The sequence below is a fragment of the Odocoileus virginianus genome, chromosome 23, assembly GCF_023699985.2.
Source record: "Odocoileus virginianus isolate 20LAN1187 ecotype Illinois chromosome 23, Ovbor_1.2, whole genome shotgun sequence".
In the NCBI taxonomy this organism is placed as follows: domain Eukaryota; kingdom Metazoa; phylum Chordata; class Mammalia; order Artiodactyla; family Cervidae; genus Odocoileus; species Odocoileus virginianus.
Window position 1 is genome coordinate 31,846,788 of NC_069696.1, and position 18,457 is coordinate 31,865,244.

General features: G+C 34.5%; 1 protein-coding gene across 5 annotated transcripts in view; it reads right to left on the reverse strand.

The window, feature by feature from the left end:
- The window catches only part of INTS13 (integrator complex subunit 13), a 29,170-nt gene that overhangs the window by 6,949 nt on the left and 3,764 nt on the right, over positions 1-18,457 (reverse strand). For 4 of the 5 annotated variants that reach the window (XM_070453826.1, XM_070453825.1, XM_020907002.2 and 1 more), the window contains exons 3-11: positions 17,423-17,497; positions 11,225-11,427; positions 10,761-10,841; positions 9,140-9,230; positions 7,481-7,609; positions 5,663-5,747; positions 2,264-2,353; positions 1,964-2,053; positions 459-637 (exon numbers count right to left, since the gene is read on the reverse strand). In XM_070453826.1, the coding sequence (XP_070309927.1) occupies positions 459-637; positions 1,964-2,053; positions 2,264-2,353; positions 5,663-5,747; positions 7,481-7,609; positions 9,140-9,230; positions 10,761-10,841; positions 11,225-11,427; positions 17,423-17,497 (1,023 nt within the window). The remainder of the gene's footprint in view (positions 1-458; positions 638-1,963; positions 2,054-2,263; positions 2,354-5,662; positions 5,748-7,480; positions 7,610-9,139; positions 9,231-10,760; positions 10,842-11,224; positions 11,428-17,422; positions 17,498-18,457) is intronic. The other variant, XM_020907003.2, reaches the window with a different exon arrangement.

Below are 18,457 nucleotides of genomic sequence, written 5' to 3' on the forward strand. Positions count from 1 at the left end.
TCATGAAATATCCAATATAATAGATGGGTAGGGAGTGAAAAATTCAAATCAGAACAATACAGTCTCTATCAAAAATAGACCCAATTGCCCTGTATGTACCTATCAATAACACAAAAATTGACAGTGTTATTTCAAAGTAGCAGAATCCAAGCTTGGCACTTAAGTTACTAGAAATTAAAATTCAGTCTAAGGTATTAGTTCAAATCAATTTCCATTCTTTCCTATAATTACATCCTGTCAATGCTATCCATATACATCTCAGCATACACTGAATACATGGGGAAGATGACACAGTGATAAATAGCTCTTTTGATCAAGTACTGCAGGAAATTCACCTAATTAAAATAATAATAAAAATTCAACTTCTCTAAACTTCTGCTACAGGTCTTAGCATACAATAGGTCCTCTACATGTTTGCTGAATGATCAACTCAAAATTTATAAATATTAGAGTCTTACTGTAATCCGGTAGTCGGTAACTCTTCCTCCACATCCTTCACTAATTGAAGGTGGATCTTCTAGAATGGATCGAGAACTGCTAAGAACGTGCAAAAAAATCTCTCCTCCGTGGCTACTAAGCATATGACTAATAACTTTGGAACCTGACTTTCGTGGTTGTTCCAATAAAACAGAACGGCCTGTTAAAAACAAGATTACTCTTATCAGTGATGGAATTCAAGTAGCTCTTAATTTTTCCCATAAGATTGACATCTAGATTTTTCATTTTACTTATTGCCCCTCACATTGTAACTAACATTGCTAAGTCAGTCTATCTTCATATGAAGTTCTAAAACTTTGAATGCTAGCCTCAGCCTTCTCTTGGTTACTCCGAGCTTACACAGGTGTGTAGCACAGTTTTCCAGAATAAGTATAGTGGTCTCTGGTATGTTTGGTTTCCTTCAGTTACAAGTTTATATAAAAATTTTTTTCCGAATGTCAAGAAAAAGGTGGGACAACTCTTATATAACCCTCAGATTATCAAAGCTAAAAATCATTTTAGGGAGAAAGCCAGTCTTAATTCATTTCTACAATACCTCCCTATCAACATAGTTACTGTTACTACTTTCTATTTTAAATGACCAAATGTTGTTTAATCTGGACTTTACCTAATCTGATAATCAAACTGTGTTTAACAGAACAACTGAATTAACTTTATGATAAAGGCAGAGTAACTACAGTGGTTCCAAAACCTAGTTATTATAAGAATCACCAAAGGAGTCACTGGAATTTAGATTTAGCAAATGGAATTCAATAATTCGGCTTAAAAAAATTTTTTTTTAACTCAAGATTTAACCACAGATTTAAACCACAGATTTAAAGTTATATCTCTAAGAATCACATCGTATATTACTGAAAATAGAATGTTTATTTATGATAAAGGAATAGTAAAGAGAAATAAGTCCATTTATATAATTTAAAATTCAATAGGCCAAGATAATCTATATCATTCTATCTTCCAAAAAAAATCAACTTAAGACTCTAAATGTCAATTTTTTAAAATAAAAATACCAAAAAATACACTAAATAAATTTACTTAGATACAACAGTCTGAAAGACATAAAGTCAACTTATTCTTAAACATTAGTAAAACTGTTAAAGGGTATTTATAATTATACAATTTTAAAACAGCTTTGGGCTTCCCTCGTAGCTCAGCTGGTAAAGAATTTGCCTGCAATGCAGGAGACCTGGGTTCGATTCCTGGGTAGGGAAGATCCCCTGGAGAAGGAAATGGCAACCCACTCCAATATTCTTGCCTGGAGAATCCCATGGACAGAGGAGCCTGATGGGCTACGGTACAAGGGGTCGTAAGAGTTGGACAAGACTTAGCTATTGAAACCAACAAAACCAGCTTTGGAAAATAAAATGGTTATAGACTATATTTAAGCTTTTCCAGAATTCACATTTTCACATATTTGAATGATTCACTTGTAATGATCTCAGTAAAAACAAATAAAGAAAGTTACCATTTAGAAGAAAATTAGTAAGGCAGGAGGAAGGTCTACTATTTACATCTACAGGTGAAATTCGGTAAGCGCCAGTGCAATAGTGTAATTCTGAAATAGAAGAAAATACTGACTTGAAAGAATATAAAGAAATATTTCTACAATTAAATGAGAAAAACAAGCAAAAACAAAAACTTGTTCTTTGAGCCCCTAAAATAATGAAAAACAAAAATTCAAGAAGAAACAAATGAACCCTACCTACTACTTAATAAGAACCTTTTGATTTATTCTTTTCACTTTTAATTATTTTTAGGTACCTACCAATGTTATTTGTCCGTGGTGTGCACCACTTTAATGTTATTGTTTCTTTAAATGAGCCTTCTCTACTGCTGCCACTCAAATGGTTATCACCTTTAAAAATAATTTAGAGAAATATTAAGATTATTAAACAGATCACAAACTTCACGTGTGTGCCAAGATTTCTGAAAGAGTTTAAGCTTCATAAGAGAAAATGACTGTGGGAGAACATCTTTTTTACTAAGCCTCTTAGAAAAACACCAAATATTCAGTTTGATTATTAGTTATTATTAAAATAGATACTTTATTTTCCTCCAAATTTGTTATTAATAACTTAAATCATTTTATTCATTACACTGAAAATCAACAGCACAATTTTTTACATTTCAAGAATCTACATCTGTTTCCCTCTGACACCATTAAATAATAACATAATGTGGTTATGTAACTAAACCTTCAGGAATCTAAAATACATAATTCATTGTTCTGAATCCCAAAAAATTTATTAGAGAAAAAATAAAACGAGGAGTCTATAAGTTAAACATATGAGATATAACGTGAACACTTTTTGCTTTAATGGAGTTGGGTAAACAGATATTAAAATAATGACAACCAAGTCTTAAAACTCCTCAAAGTCATCCAAGAGGGTTGGAATCAACTTCTCCTAAACTCCTGTTAAGTTCATATTTTGACCTCTTCCCAGGAACAATAAATGTTCTTAACAACATCTAGAATGGTAAATCTTTTTCAGAAGGTTTTCAATATTTTTAGCCAAGCTCAATCAGAGGAATCACTATCAAAGGCAATTATAGTTCTACAAAATATATTTCTTAAATAGTAAGGCTTCTGAAGGGCTTCCCATATGGCTCAAGTGGTAAAGAATTCACCTGCCAGTGTAGGAGAGGCAGGCAGGAGATGTGGGTTTGATCCCTGTGTCGGGAAGATCCCCTGGAGGAGGAAATGGCAACCCACTCCAGTATTCTTGCCTGGAAAAATCCCACGGACAGATGAGCCTCATGGGCTACAGTCCATGTGGTTGAAAAGTCAACGACGATTGAGTGACTAAATACAAGGCCTGAAAGTCAAAATTACTCCTTCATCCACGTGCTGCAGAATGATGTTGTGTTAGTAGGCACGAAAACATTAACCTCACTGTATGTCTCTATCAGAACTCTTGAGAGATCAGATGTACTGTGCAAGGAGCAGTCACGTTTTAAAAGAAACCCTTTTCTCTGAGTAGTAGGTTTCAACAGTGGGCTTAAAATCAGTAGAGCCTGTTGTTACTGAGAATCAGTAAACCATGGTGTCAACCAATGTGCTATTATCCAGGCTTTGTTGTTACACTGATACAGCACAGGTGGAGTAGACTTAGCATAATTCCTAAGGGCCCTAGGATTTTCAGAATGGTAAATAAGCATTGCCTTAAACTTAAAGTCACCAGTTGCATTAGCCCCTAATAAAAATGTCTGCCTTTCCTCTGAAGCTTTGAAGTCAGACACTGACTTCTCTCTAGCCATGAGAGTCCTAGATGGCATTTTCTTCCAATCGAAGGCTGTCTAATCTACACTGAAAATCTGTTGTTTAGTGTAGCCAACTTCAGTGATTATTGAGCTCGATCTTCTGAATAACTTGCTGCAGCTTCTACATCAGCAGTTGCTGCTTCACCTTGCATTTGTATGTTATAGAGTTTCTTTGCTTGAATCTCATGAACCAGCCTCTGCTAGCTTCAAACTTTTCTTCTGTATCTTCATCTCTTTCAGCCTTCACAGAATTAAAGAGAGTGAAGGCTTTGCTCTGGATCAGGCTTTGTCTTTAGGGAATATTCTGGCTAGTCTAATCTTCTATCTAGACCACTGTAACCTTCTCCATGTCAGCAATAAGGCTGTTTCATTTTCTTATCATTTCTCTGTTCACTGAAGTAGCACTTTTAATTTTCCTTCAAGAACTTTTCCTTTGCATTCACAACTTGGCTAACTGTTTGGCACAAGAGGCCTCACTTTCAGCCTATTTTGGCTTTCAACATGCCTTCCTCACTAAGGTTAATCATTTTGAGCTTTTGATTTAAAGTGAGAGATGTCCAGATAATGAAAATTAAAACAAAAATAAACAAATGGGACATAATTAAACTCAAAAGCTTTTTCACAGCAAAGGAAATCATAAACAAAATGAAATGATGACCCACAGAATGGGAAAAAATATTTGAAAATGATGTGATAGACAAGGGATTAGTCTCCAAAATTTACAAATGCTCATGCAGCTGAATATAAAGATAAAAAATCCAATCAAAAAATGGGCAAAAGACCTAAAGAGACATTTCTCCAAAGATGATATACACATGGCCAAGAGGCACATGAAAAGATGCTCAATATTGTTAATTATTAGAGAAATGCAAATCAAAACTACAATAAGGTATCAGAATGGCCATAATCAAAAAAATCTGCAAGCAATAAATGTTGGTGAGGTTGACAAGAAAAGGGAACCCTCTTACACTGTTGATAAGAATGCAAATTAACACAGACATTATGGAGAACAGTATCGAGGTTCTTTAAAAAACTAAAAATACAGCTACCATATGATCCAGCGAGGCCGACTCTTGGGCATATACCTAGAGAAAACTAATTCGGAAAGATACATGCAACCCAATTTTCACTGCAGCACTGTTTATAACAGTCAAGACACAGAAGAACCTAAATGTCCAGTGAAGATGAATGGATAAAGAAGGTATGGTACATACATACCAAGGAGTATTACTTGGCCATTAAAAAGAATGAAATAACACATTTGCAGCAACATGGATGGACTTGGAGATTATCTAATCTAATAATATCAGTATTTTTGTGTCTCAGGGAATAGGCCGGCCCAAGAAGAGGGAAAGAGACAGGGAACAGCCAGTTTGTGGAGCAGTCAGAACATACACAACATTTATGGGTAAGTTCTCTTTCTTATATAGGTACAGTTTGTGGTGCCCCAAAACAATTACAATAGCAACATCAAAGATCATCAATCACAGGTCACCATAACAAATAGAGTGATGATGAAAAAGCTTGAAATATTGTGAGAATCACCAAAATGTGACACAGAGACATGAAGTGAGCAAGTGCTATTAAAAAATGACACCAATAGATTTGTTCAACCCGTTACCACAAACATTTGATTTGTTTAAAAAAAAAAAAAGATACATCTGCTAAAGCAAAGCATGATAAAACAAGGTATACCTGTATTTGTTCCATTAGCCTCATCTTTCCCAAAGTATATTCAGTAGAACACTAGGTTCCATGGCCATTAATGGGTGATACTGTCAGATAAGTTTGCAAAGGGATGAACTAAAGTCATCAGGTTAGTCACTCAAGAACTTCTCAAAGCCGTTAGTACGTTTTCCTGTTAGATCTTATAAAATAATACTTTCCAAAGTCTCTTACTTACCACTTTTCAGGAAATCTACATGTGCATCTTTGTGATGAAGCAGCTCCACATCATAATTGGCAGATGTATTAGCATGTTGTTCTTCCTTAAAGCAAAATTAAAAATAACTTGGCTCTGATTTTAAAATAATGAAATAATTAATTATTCATTTTGCTTAAAGTGAGATCAAATACACTCAACAGTAATTAGCTATAATAATGGGACAATGTGCTCAGTAATCAATCTATTTAAAGATGCAATAATTTTCCAATTCAATACAAACTATATAAAAAAATTACTGGCTACATTTCAGCAATAAAGTAATGGTTTTTATGTCAGAATTAACGTAGATGAGTAATCTAGAAATTGAGAAATTTTTTTACTCTGAATGCATTGTCCTGCCAATACTTTTTTATACACAAATATGACATAACTCAAATAGTTTGCTAATTGTACAATAGTTGTTTAAAGGAGGAAATAGCATCTTTAAATTCCTATAGTAAATTAAACAAGCACCAACTATATAAAATAGCAAATACAGACCAATAAACAAGTTGAGCAACTTGTTTTCACTCAACAGTAAATAGAAACTTTAGTATTATCTATTTACAAGAAAGAGACAGAGATTGAGGAGTCACACCAGTAACACATAAATACGGTCAAATTTAGAAAGTAATGTATCTATCACCCTCAGAGGATTTTGCTTACAACTCATGAAATTATATAAAGTACATCTATTATGCTCTTTTACTTCTTAATTGCTTCCTCACCCAAACTGATCTATTAAGGCTATGATTTCCACTGAAGAGCGAGCCACTGGTATAAGGAAGGAATTAATAATGAAAAGATTACATTTCTCATGCAAATTAGTTTTTATAATATGCAAAAAAATACAACTGGACTTATAAGAAAGGAATTTAAATGTTTAGAAATAGTGGCTACTTTATGTTTGTAGACATAAACAATACAATTAAGCTTAACTCCACTCAGTAAAAATTCATGTGAAGCTTTCTATAGGCCAGGCAGCGTACTGGTCTTAGACAACCAGGTAATATAATGAAAACACTGCTGCCATTGTTGAGTCACTAAGCTGTGTCTGACTCTTTTGTGACCCCACAGACTGTAGTGCTCCAGGCTCCTCTGTCCATGGGATTTCCCAGGCAAGAATACTGGAGTGGGTTGTCATTTCCTTCTCCAGGGGATCCTCCCCACCCAGGGACTGAACCCACATCTGCACTGGCAGGCAAAATCTTGACCACTGAGTCATCAGGGAAGCCCATAATGAAAATGACAAGTTAGTAATAGATTCCTAAGAAAATCCTTCAGTAAAATCATAAGACTTATATGGTAGTTTTTCAACTAGAAAAATAAACTTGTTTAAAATTATAAACTTTTCCCCTCTAGTTATTAGACCTATCAGTTACAAACACCTTTATACTGGGTAGGGAAGAACAAAAATAAAGGAAACAGAAGAGCTACTAGAACACACAAAGTGAGTTAAATCTAATAACAACTGTCAGGAAAAGAATCACAGAAAAAGTAATCATTTCAGATGAAAATTATATTTTGATGAAAATAATGAGAACAAAATTAAAAACAAAAAAGCTGATATAGAAGGTTCAAATTAGGAAAAAAATACTGCATTTTGTTCTGTGATCCTTTCATGTTGCTTTTCATTATTTACTAACCTGGTCAAAGACACTGAATGTGGGCTAGCAAAACAAAAAATATGATACGGGGAGAAAGAATTAAGGTTCATTAAAATAAATAATACATATCAAGCAAATACTTAAAAAGCAAAGCAGAGTTTTCAAAGTAGCAAGAAAAAGAACTGCCTACCTTCATTGGAATATTAGTAATAGTAGTTGAAGCCAAGTCAAAATGCTGCTGGACTAAAATATTTAATTTCGTAGCAAGATGCCGTCCTGCACGAACACTATGAACTTCACTGGTTAAAACGGGGGACAACTATAGAGAAGTATGAAAAAAATAACCCACGAAACATTAATACATTGTAACTTAGGGCTAAATATTTTACTTCAACCCATAAAAATTAAGTACTTTTAAACTTTTGAGATAGGAAACAAAAGATCCATAAGTTAATCATAATCATTACCTTAGTAATACATTTTTATTCATTCATTCAGTCAGCAGATAGGTAAGGAGAACTTACTTTACTGATTGCCAGAAATTGTGAGTTATTGGAGGATACAGCAGTGAACAGGTACAATCTCTATCCTCTTGAAACTCAGAGTAGAATAATCTTTGATTTAAATATATATTTTAATTTATAAGTTTTACTTCTATTTATCTATATGCAAAATTGATTTGAGGTGATCCACAGAAATACTGTAGAATAATTAATTTTGTGAAGAAGACAAACCTCTGCAGATAACACTACTCATTACAAAGAATGAAAATCACTACAAATGTCATATTTTGTCACCAATAAATGTAATAAGGCAGCCAAAAGTCACTTATAACAAGGTAATATTTTATTCGTTCCAGGGTAATATTTATTGTAAGTAAACTGTTTACTTATCATAAAATAAAGCCAATGTACTGTCATGTTATCAAGAGTCACAAAAAAGCTAACAAAAAAATGGGTTTACACTGGAAATCACCTAAAACACAATGACAGAGATAACCTAAAAAAACCAATCAGTTATAAAAAAAATTCACTAATACTTCAGATGTTTATAATAATGCTAAATAAAAAAAAACAGAAATAAGAACATATACATTTAATATCATTATATAAACACATATATCTGTATTGCTAAACACAGACCACTGATATGGTCTATGCTATATGAATCCATTTAATAATCAACAGACTCATCTTTTCCTTTAAAATTGTGCCAATTTATTTGAAAAGTAAAACTAAGGTTGGAAATTAGTCTTCTCCCTTTTGGATAGGTAAAATTAATTTCTTTGCTATAAGAGTATATTTTGACTAAAGAGTGTATTTTTCTTCTAATGAGGGGAAAAAAAAAGGTTTTCTATAATAAGAAGTCACTAAAGCAATTTGGTTCAGATAATAGAGTCTGACTGCAATGTGGGAGACCCAGGTTCAATCCCTGGGTCAGGAAGATCCCCTGGAGAAGGAAATGGCAACCCACTCCAGTATTCTTGCCTAGAAAAATCCCATGGATGGAGGAGCCTGGCAGGCTACAGTCCATGGGGTTACAAAGAGTCAGGCACAACTGAGCGACTCACACACACACACTGTAATTGAAATTTGAGGAACCATACAAATTGTGTGTGGTTTGATAATAAAATTATTTGAAATAAACATCAAGAGGCAAGCAAAACAGAAAATACTTTCAAAATCTACAATTATAACATAAAGAACCAATCCAGGTATTTTGCATACAGGTAGATTTCAAAAATAAATTTTCTTAGCAGAAAATGTTCGCAATCTGATCATTCTTATGCTAAACCTTGTATTTATCATTAATAACTAACAATGACATCTTCTTCATGACCTCTACTTACCTCTTTCTTAGGACGATCAGATACAAGGCTGTCTTCACCAACTGGGTAGGTGTGGATCAAGACTAGCTCACATTTCTGAATCTGCATGAGACTTAAAGAAAAACTTTTCACTTAAAAGATAAGAACACATACTATGGAAAGAATTCAGGCAAATAGACCATAAAACATTTAATGTACTAAAACAGTATAAATCAGATTAGTTCAGTTAACATAAAAGCTAAATACTCAGAAAGACTGTATAACTGCTATCCTTGTACAAACATTTAATGAATAATTTTTATGAATTTAATTCAAATGCAAAAATGATCATTTTCTGTGTGTTTGAAGGATACAATAAAGGAAAAATTCTTACATTCTGGTATAATTTTCAAAAGATAACTGCCACAGAGAAAAATGAATATATTGTGTGTTAATCTCCCTTTTACTAGTATTTAAATGGCAACTCTCCACTATTCTTGCCTTGAAAATTACACATTCCGAGGAGCCTGACAGGCTACAGTATATAGAGGTGGCTGGAACTGAGAGCATACACATACATACTAGCGTTTTTAAGGACAAAATCAGGCAACTATGTTACCTATAATTGGTTATTTCCAAGAATACAGGATTTGTAATACTAAAAAGTTACCCCAACTTTTTATCTGTTTTTTACCCCTCCATTTTATTTTATTTTAACTGAGGTGCAGCTGATATACAATAATAAAAGTTGCAGGTTTACAACACAGTGATTCACAATTTTTTAAAATTATACTCCATTTATAGTTACTACAAAATATTGGCTATATTCCCCGTGTTGTACAATATATCCTTGTAGCTTAGTTATTTATAAACAGTAGTTTATACCTCTTAATCCTTACCTCTAACTTGCCCCTCCACCCTTCCCTCTTTCCACTGCTAACTACTAGTTTGTTCTCTATATCTGTGAGCCAACTTTTTATTTTAAAATTTCCAAACCTAAAGAAAAATTAAAAGAAAGGAACTATTCAATGAACACCCATATATCCTTAACCTATATTCACTGTTGTTGCATTCATTTTCACTATAAATGACTAAATAGATGTACACTGTTTCTTTTTTTTCACTAAGTCATTTAAGAGTAAGCTGCAGAGTCAATGATACTTCACTCCTACATACCTCAGCATGCTTTCTTCTCCTAGTGAAAATAATCCTACTTGTTAACAATAATATCAGTACCCCACTTAGAAATTTAATAGTAGCTCAATCTAACATATATTCCACACAATAATTGTCCCAAACATGTCTTCAGTAGCTTTTTCCTTTTTAAAAAATTCATACTATGTAATTAGTTGTAATGTTTTGATTTGGCATTTTACAGATTTGTAAGAGCATGAGATCTAGCCATTAAAAATATGCATTATAAATTTATTTATTATGTTATCCTTCTGCTCACCTTTCCTGAGAGCAAAAAGTAAAATTTTAAAGTGAAAGGGAAAACGGGACAAGAAGTTGCTGATCAAACACACGTTTTGACTAATGTGTAGAGCCAGTAGAGAACTAAAGGGAATGCTACCAATTACTAATTAAGTTACTGGAATAATTATAATGGAATAAACAGGACTATAAAAATGGAATATTTATTCCATTTATGGATTTTACTCACTGATCTGAATTTGCAGCAAGTTTGTTATGCTCATGAATTGTTTCTTGGACACAATCCTCAAGCATTCGCACATGACTATCACTATGGGATAAAAAAGATATAACCAAATTAAATAAACAATAAGAGAAAAAAGTTAAACACACTATTCAGCTGTGGTATCATGTTACAGGCACTTTAACTACTGCAATAAGGATTGTCTGTAGCATGCTCATTCATAATACCAACCAACCAACTGAATGAAAACCTAGTGAGGGAAAAAAGTCAAATTGACCTACATGACAACAATTTAAACAGTTTCACTGAGGTGAACTGGATATTTTAGAACTGGGAACACAGCCTTGATATTAAAAAGGCCACATGTGATATGCTTAAATGCTAACATGTTGCCTCTACTTTTTAAAAATAAAAACTACAATAGGACATGAAAAATTCCTCAGTAAGAATTACCGTGATTAATGTCTCACCTTTTTGCATTAGTAATGCAAATTATTCGTCCTCTATTTCCAACACGTTCTGCATTCTCCATTAGCAGAGTACGAGCCTCATGTTGGTATTCAGTAATTTTACAGAGGGTTTCCACTGCTGCAACGAGACCATGCAGAATACTGCAGCATTCTGGATCTGCCCGTGGATTAGGAGGCCCAACAGCAGCTAATGCTGCCATCAGCTAAGTAAAAGGGGAAATAATTATGTTGACGAGAATAAGCACAAGTCCGACAAAGGCATCATAAGAAATGGAAACTATAGACCAATGTATGTTATAAATACGGACACAAGTGTCTTCAACAACATACTAGCAAACTGAATCCAGCAACATTTCAAAAGAATTATATATCATGACCAAGTGGGACTTATCCCAGGAATGCAAAGTTAATTTAACATCCAAAAATTAATTAATGCAAATGCTATCAATAGAATTTTTTTAAAAATCACATGATCAGCTCCAGAAAAAGCATTTGACAAAAATCCAAAATCCTTTCATGGGTTGAGAGAGGATTAAATGAGCCAAGGTAAAAAAATAAAATAAAATCTTTTCATGATAAAAACAGTTAACAAACTAGAAACAGAAGGGAACTTTCTCAAGCAGATAAAAGGCATCTATGAAAAACCTATACATAATATCGTGCTTAATGGATGCATCCCCTCTAAGACTCCCACCATTTCTATCCAACACTATACTAGAGGTTCTCTCTGGGGCAATTAGGAAGGAAAAAGATGTAAAGGAATTCAGATTGGAAAGGAAGAAGTAAAACTATCTTTATGTTGCAGATGACACAACCGTGCATGTAGAAAATTCTAAGGAATCCATTAGAAATTTTCTAAAAATAATAAAACTCAGCAAGGTTCCAAGTACATGATCAAAAGAGAAAACCAACAGAACTGCTATGCACTTGCAAAGAAAAATCCAAAAGTGAAATTAAGAAAATAATTTTGTTTACTATAGCACCAAAAAGAATAAAATGCTTAGGAATAAGTTTAACAAAGGAAATGCAAATTTTATACTCCAAGAACTATGAAATATTGTTGAAATAAATTAAAGATCTAAGTGAATAGTAAACACCCTATGTCCGTGGATTGGAAGATTTACTATTGTTAAGATGACAATACTACCCAAACTGAATTAGGATTAAATGTATGCCCGTCAGAAGTGATACGCAGATCTGAAGGTTCATATGGAACTGCACGGATCCAGAAGAGCTAAAACAATCTTTAAAAGAAGGAGTGAAGACTTTGTTCCATGTATGCATAAAGACACACTAGAAGGTCCAGTTAAAAACTAACAGTGATGGGGATAAACAGTGATATGCCAATAAACCAGTTCTCTTACCAAAAAAAAAATTCCTAATTGGTAGTGTTTGCCAGTATCTATGGTTAAAAACTCCCATGATAGCTTATTTCACTCTTTCACTGAGTGCAAAGGTGAGCTGGGATTCACACACTCAGCTCTCTCAAGCTGGTATAAGCAGGCTCTAGTATATTGCTAACTGGAGCAGGGGACAAGTGGAAAATTCTTCAAGGCCTAGCTTTTATTTACACACACATGTATGTACATATGTACACAGGCCAATATATGTGCAAATTTTATTTTTAAACTATATAGGTATTACCTATTCATAAACAATAATCAAAAAAGAAAAAATACTGTGTCCATACCACTATGAAAGTTCCTGGTTCATAGGAGAAACTGCTTTTTAGGAGAGGGGTGCTGTGGTCATGGGAAAGCAGCAGAAAGAAAGTTTAACTTCTGGTGTCAGATAAATATGGGCTTAAATTCTGGCTCTGCCTTTTAATACTGTGTGATCCTGGTCAATCTCTCCTAGTCCTTTAACCTAATCTGAAAGTGAAACCAATAGAACCTGCCCCACATTAGTATGATACTTGCAGACTTCACTTAAATTTAGCTAACAAAAACAAGACTCTTGAAATTTGACAAATTTTTTAGTAAGGTCTACCATGTAGAGAGAGGACAGCATTATGAGATGTAAGAGAAGCAGCCCTGGATCTAAGCATGTAAGTCAAACTACCCCCGGCCTTCAGTTCCTTCACCAGCACCAAGAAAGAGCCAAAGCAAAAAATGTCTACAATCCTTCCAGCCTAAACATTCTTCAATCAATCTACTTCAACTGTTTCTCATGATGATTCAAAATAACTAGAGAAAGGTGTGACATAAAGCAAAAAATGTCTACAATCCTTCCAGCCTAAACATTCTTCAATCTATCTACTTCAACTGTTTCTCATGATGATTCAAAATAACTAGAGAAAGGTGTGACATGGATAACTAAAGCTCAACATAAAATGTGTCAACACGGAGATGATGATACATAATTTATACAAAATGTCAATTACTTTGTATCATCCTAAACATCAATGCTTTGCTATATGGTTGCATTCACTAGTTTCCCATCAGTTCATAATCTAAAAGCAACTCTGTGATATAGTATGATTTAATATTTCTTCACCTTCAGAAAGCAGAAGGAAATAGTACAATAATTCTCATATCATCAGTATATCTACCATTATCAAATGCATACCTTTTACTGCACTGCAGAGGTGCAGTAAGGAAAATCTTTACAAATTTGTACTTATTTTTATTCACATACAACTAGAGAAGCCTCAGGCTTCTTTCACAGTACCTCTTGAAAGAACAAAATAGAATACATGCTATTTCTTAGATTGTATAGGGGGAATGAATGGAATCTTTAGTATTTTTTTCAAGCAATGAAAGAATAAAGATCATTCTGGAGTGATATAAATGCAAAGACAAGCCAAAAAACAGCCTTCCTACCCACCAGCCACCTTCAGTGAGTTACCTCAAAAGAAAAGAAGATTAGAAATGTTTATATATTATGTTAATCACAACATTTTAAAACCAAACACTGTGATAAACACATTTTCTTATAAGTATTCAATTTAAAACCCCCATTTGGATGGGATTATTTCTATTAAGGGCTTCCCTGGTGGCTCAGCTGATAAAGAATCTGCCTGCAGTGTGGGAGGCCTGGGTTTGATCCTTCTGTTGGGAAGATCTCCTGGAGAAGGGAATAGCCACCCACTCCAGTATTCTGGCCTAGAGAATTCCATGGACTGTATAGGCCATGGGGTTGCAAAGAGTCGGACACGACTGAGCAATTTTCATTAAAAGATAGCCATTAACAGAGAATTTTTAACATGAAATAGTTCAAAATAATGTATTAAAATATTTCACTAGTGCTTGTCTCTCTTGGTCACATTCATCAGTGAAGAACTTTGTAGACTGAAGTCTGCTACACAACTGCTGTTGCTGAACAACAGCAAAGAATGCAACCTACCACAAACTCAGTATCTTAGACACATGTCTAAAAAGCATAAATTTGATGTATTGAGCATGGGTTTATTTCTGCTTCCTCCTAAAACCCCACTAAAAGTGTAGTAAAGGTATTTAATTGTAAAAAGCAAACCACCAAAGGCCGGGGGGGGCAGGCGGGGGAACCCCAATAAACTCAGAGAGATGAAGAGAATGGAGGAGCAGACAAGAGAATAAACAAGAGATGTCAGCAAGAATGTATGAAACTGGATGGAGGACCGATAATTGACTTAGCAACACTGAATTAGCTGAATCTAAGAGCCTACAGGGGAAAAAGCAAGATGATAGGCTTTTCAGAATCTAGAAGTTCAGGAACTGAGGCATCAAGTACCACACAAAGCAAGAGTGAGCAAGATACTGGAAACTGTGAATGAGGTGAAGTCAGTATAAGGTACAACTTGACTCCCACACTTACACCCTACCCATGCAAGTGACCACCTCTCCTCAGACACAGAATCACACCCCTTGGAGGAACTGAACCAGGAAGTTACCAAACAAGGATTTCACCAAGCGCAGCAGAATGTAAGGGTAAGGCACTACACCAGGGCTGCCCAGAAGAATTTTCTGTGATGATGGAAATATTCTATATCTGTGCTGTACAGTAGCCATTATCCATGTGTAGTTTATTTGAGTATCTGAAACATGGCTAGTACTACAGAGAAACTGAACTTTTTAATTGCATCTAATTTTGTTCAGTCAGTAAGTCATGTCTGACTCTCTGTGCCTCCATGACCTGTAGCCCACCAGGCTCCTCTGTCCTTCACTATCTCCCTGAGTTTGCTCAAATCCATGTCCACTGAGTCAGTGATGTCATCCAACCATCTCATCCTCTGCCACCCTCTTCTCCTTTTGCCCTCAGTTTTTCCCAGGATCAAGGTCTTTTCCAGTTAATTTAAGTAGTAGCTACTTAATAGCTAATAGTAGCTACATATGGCTAGTATATTGGACAGCACAATACTAGACCAAAACCAGAAAGATTGAGTGGCAGTTCAATATTTCACCTACCGTCTCCCCTGGTTCCCAGAAGGCTGATAACCAGGTTTACGGCACAGAGGTAAAAGAGTGGAAGGTCTTCCCTGGAGACCCTGAGTGGTCCCAGAGAGGTGACCTGTCCATTCTGACATCCACAGGTCTCCCGGGGAGAACAACTGGATAACTATGACAAAGACCAGTCAGCGATATCTCCTTCATAACATGCAGACCTTCTCACCTGCTATTCAGTGCCTTCCTTTTAAACAAGACTGCTTACCCAAGTATCAGCAGGCATTTAAGAAAAGCCTCAACATGAAAAGAACACTGAAAACACGAAGAGATCAAAAGAAAAAATCCAATAAATCACTAGTACCTTCAGGTTAAAAGATTACACCCATAAAACAAGAAAAAGGACAAACATGTACACAAAGCATAATAAAAGTTCTTGGAAATTAAAGATATGATCAAATAAAAAGTTCCATATACAGGTTAACAGGAAATAGGTAAAAGGCTCAGAAAGAACAATGAGGACCAATGAGAAAAAGAATAAGGGAATTAATTCAGGAAGTCCAATTTCCCACTCATAGGGATTCTAGAAAGATGCGGAACACAAAGACAAGAACATTATCAAAGAAACAGTACAGGGAAATTTCCCTGGAAGAATATAAACCCTACCTCAATGAATGACAAAAGACCAACACTAGGCAAATAACTGAGAAATTTCAGAACATAAAGGAGGAAAGAAAATATTCTAAAACATTACAAAGAAATATTTCCATTTTATAAAGGAAAAAATATTTAACTTCTTGATAAGACTGGAAGCTATATAACAGTAGAGTAAGGCCCTCAGAATTTTGAAGAAAACATTATTTCCAAACTTAAATTTTGAATAAACTGTAAGGTAAATTACAGAAATTCTCCCAAAACAAGAGATCACACACACACACACACACACACACAAAAGAGGAAAAAAACTGGGAACTGAAAGGCAGGGAGCGAGGAGGATCACAGCAGGGCAACAGGCCTAGAACACAACCAGTTTAAACTGCAGCCCAAGACTGAGTTCCAGGAAATTTTTCAAGGGGAAAAAAATCAAACCGCCTAATTTCTAATTTGCCAGTAATAAAAATATTGAGATTTTTTTTGTAGAGACATGAGGAAAATAGCAATACGTCTCAGAAAACTAAGTATATTAAAAGCAAAAAAAGTAAATATAAATTCCAGGAATACATAAAAAAAATTGTACAAGAAAGGAAATAACAGAAGTCAAATCATTGTGCTGGACATCTTAAACTTATACAGAGCTGTAAATCAACTATATTTTAATAAAACCTTAAACAAAACACAAAAGAAATAAAACAATCACATACACTACTTGGTTTAGCAGTGGATCACCCTTTACATAGACATAACATAAACATGGAATTCTGAATTAACCAAAACTTCTCATATAACAGTACTGAGAAAATCGGGGAATGGACGTGGGCAGTCATAGTGGCATATGCAAGAGAAAGTATAAAAGGTAAATTTTCATTGACAATAATGATAAATAAGATTTAAATTAGGAACTCTATAAATAGCAGTAAAAATGTTATTTAGAAATATGGAAGTAAATACTAGATGAGCTAGAGAGTTGAAAGCTTGCTTCTAGGAAGTGGGGAAAGGCTGGAAGGTAGATAGCTGTCTTTCTTTTAGTGTTAGTTGGTGTTTTAAAACTACATGCAAATACTACACCAGTAAACAAATTATTTTTTAAGGAAGTATTACTGTATTCACATATTTTCAAAAATTGCCACAACTCAAAGCCTAAGAAAAAAAACAAAAAACAAAAGAAACCTAAGCATACCTCCTGCAAATTTTGGTCTTCTTGAGTCCAAGAATTTAAAACATGTGCTCCAGAGTCACTTACAATGAAATTCACCTAATAGAATTCAAAGAAATAATTAGTATTCAACTCCAATTCCACTCAATTACATCATATTTAAAATACTTATATTATAAATATCTTTTAATATATGTAATACAAACACAACTGGAAGTGCAGTCTCTAGCACTAGTTTGCTGACTGATTCAATCATACATATACAGAACAGCCAGTACCAGGAAAACAGTTCTGCCCCTCACAACGTGGGGAACATCAGGGGTTCTCGGATGTAGAAAGTCAGAGGGCAGTGCAAGAAGAATACAAACAAAAATAAATGAACAAGATGATTTCAGACAGTGATAAATGCTATGAAAAAGAAACTGTTTAGCTTTTTTAGATCAGTTGATCAGAGAAGGGCTCTCTATAGAAGTGGCAATTGAGGGGAATCCAAAATGACCAGAAGAAACCAGCCAGGGAAAGAGATGGAGGTACAGAATACTAGGTACAGCAAACTGCAAATGCAAAAGCCTCTGTGTACTCTCTTAAGATCAGAAAAATATGCCGGAGTCATATCACATAAGGCAGTGGAGGCCGGAAGAATGGATTTGGACTTCATTCTAAATTTTAAAGTAAAATGCAAACCCAAAAATACTATCAGGTAAGATGATGACAGTTAAGGATATACTAGAAAATACATCAGAATATGGCTGTGTTCTCTTTTGGGAGGAGGGTGAGATTATTTATTTTTCACTCAACTATACGGTCTAATTCATGATCTTTTTTATCTGTGAAATACTAGTTTTGATTTCCCAATAAGTTTGATAAGTAGCCTTTTCTCCTGAGGCCTATCTGACAGGAACATGTTTTACTGGCCCCTTTACTCACATTACTGCAATGAAATCTTACAACAATCACAGGAAGGAGGTGTTATGCTGACTAGGGAGGAAACTGAGGCTTGAAGAAATGAAGCAAAGATCAAGGTCACACTGCTGGTTGCTTAATGATGTCAGAATTTGA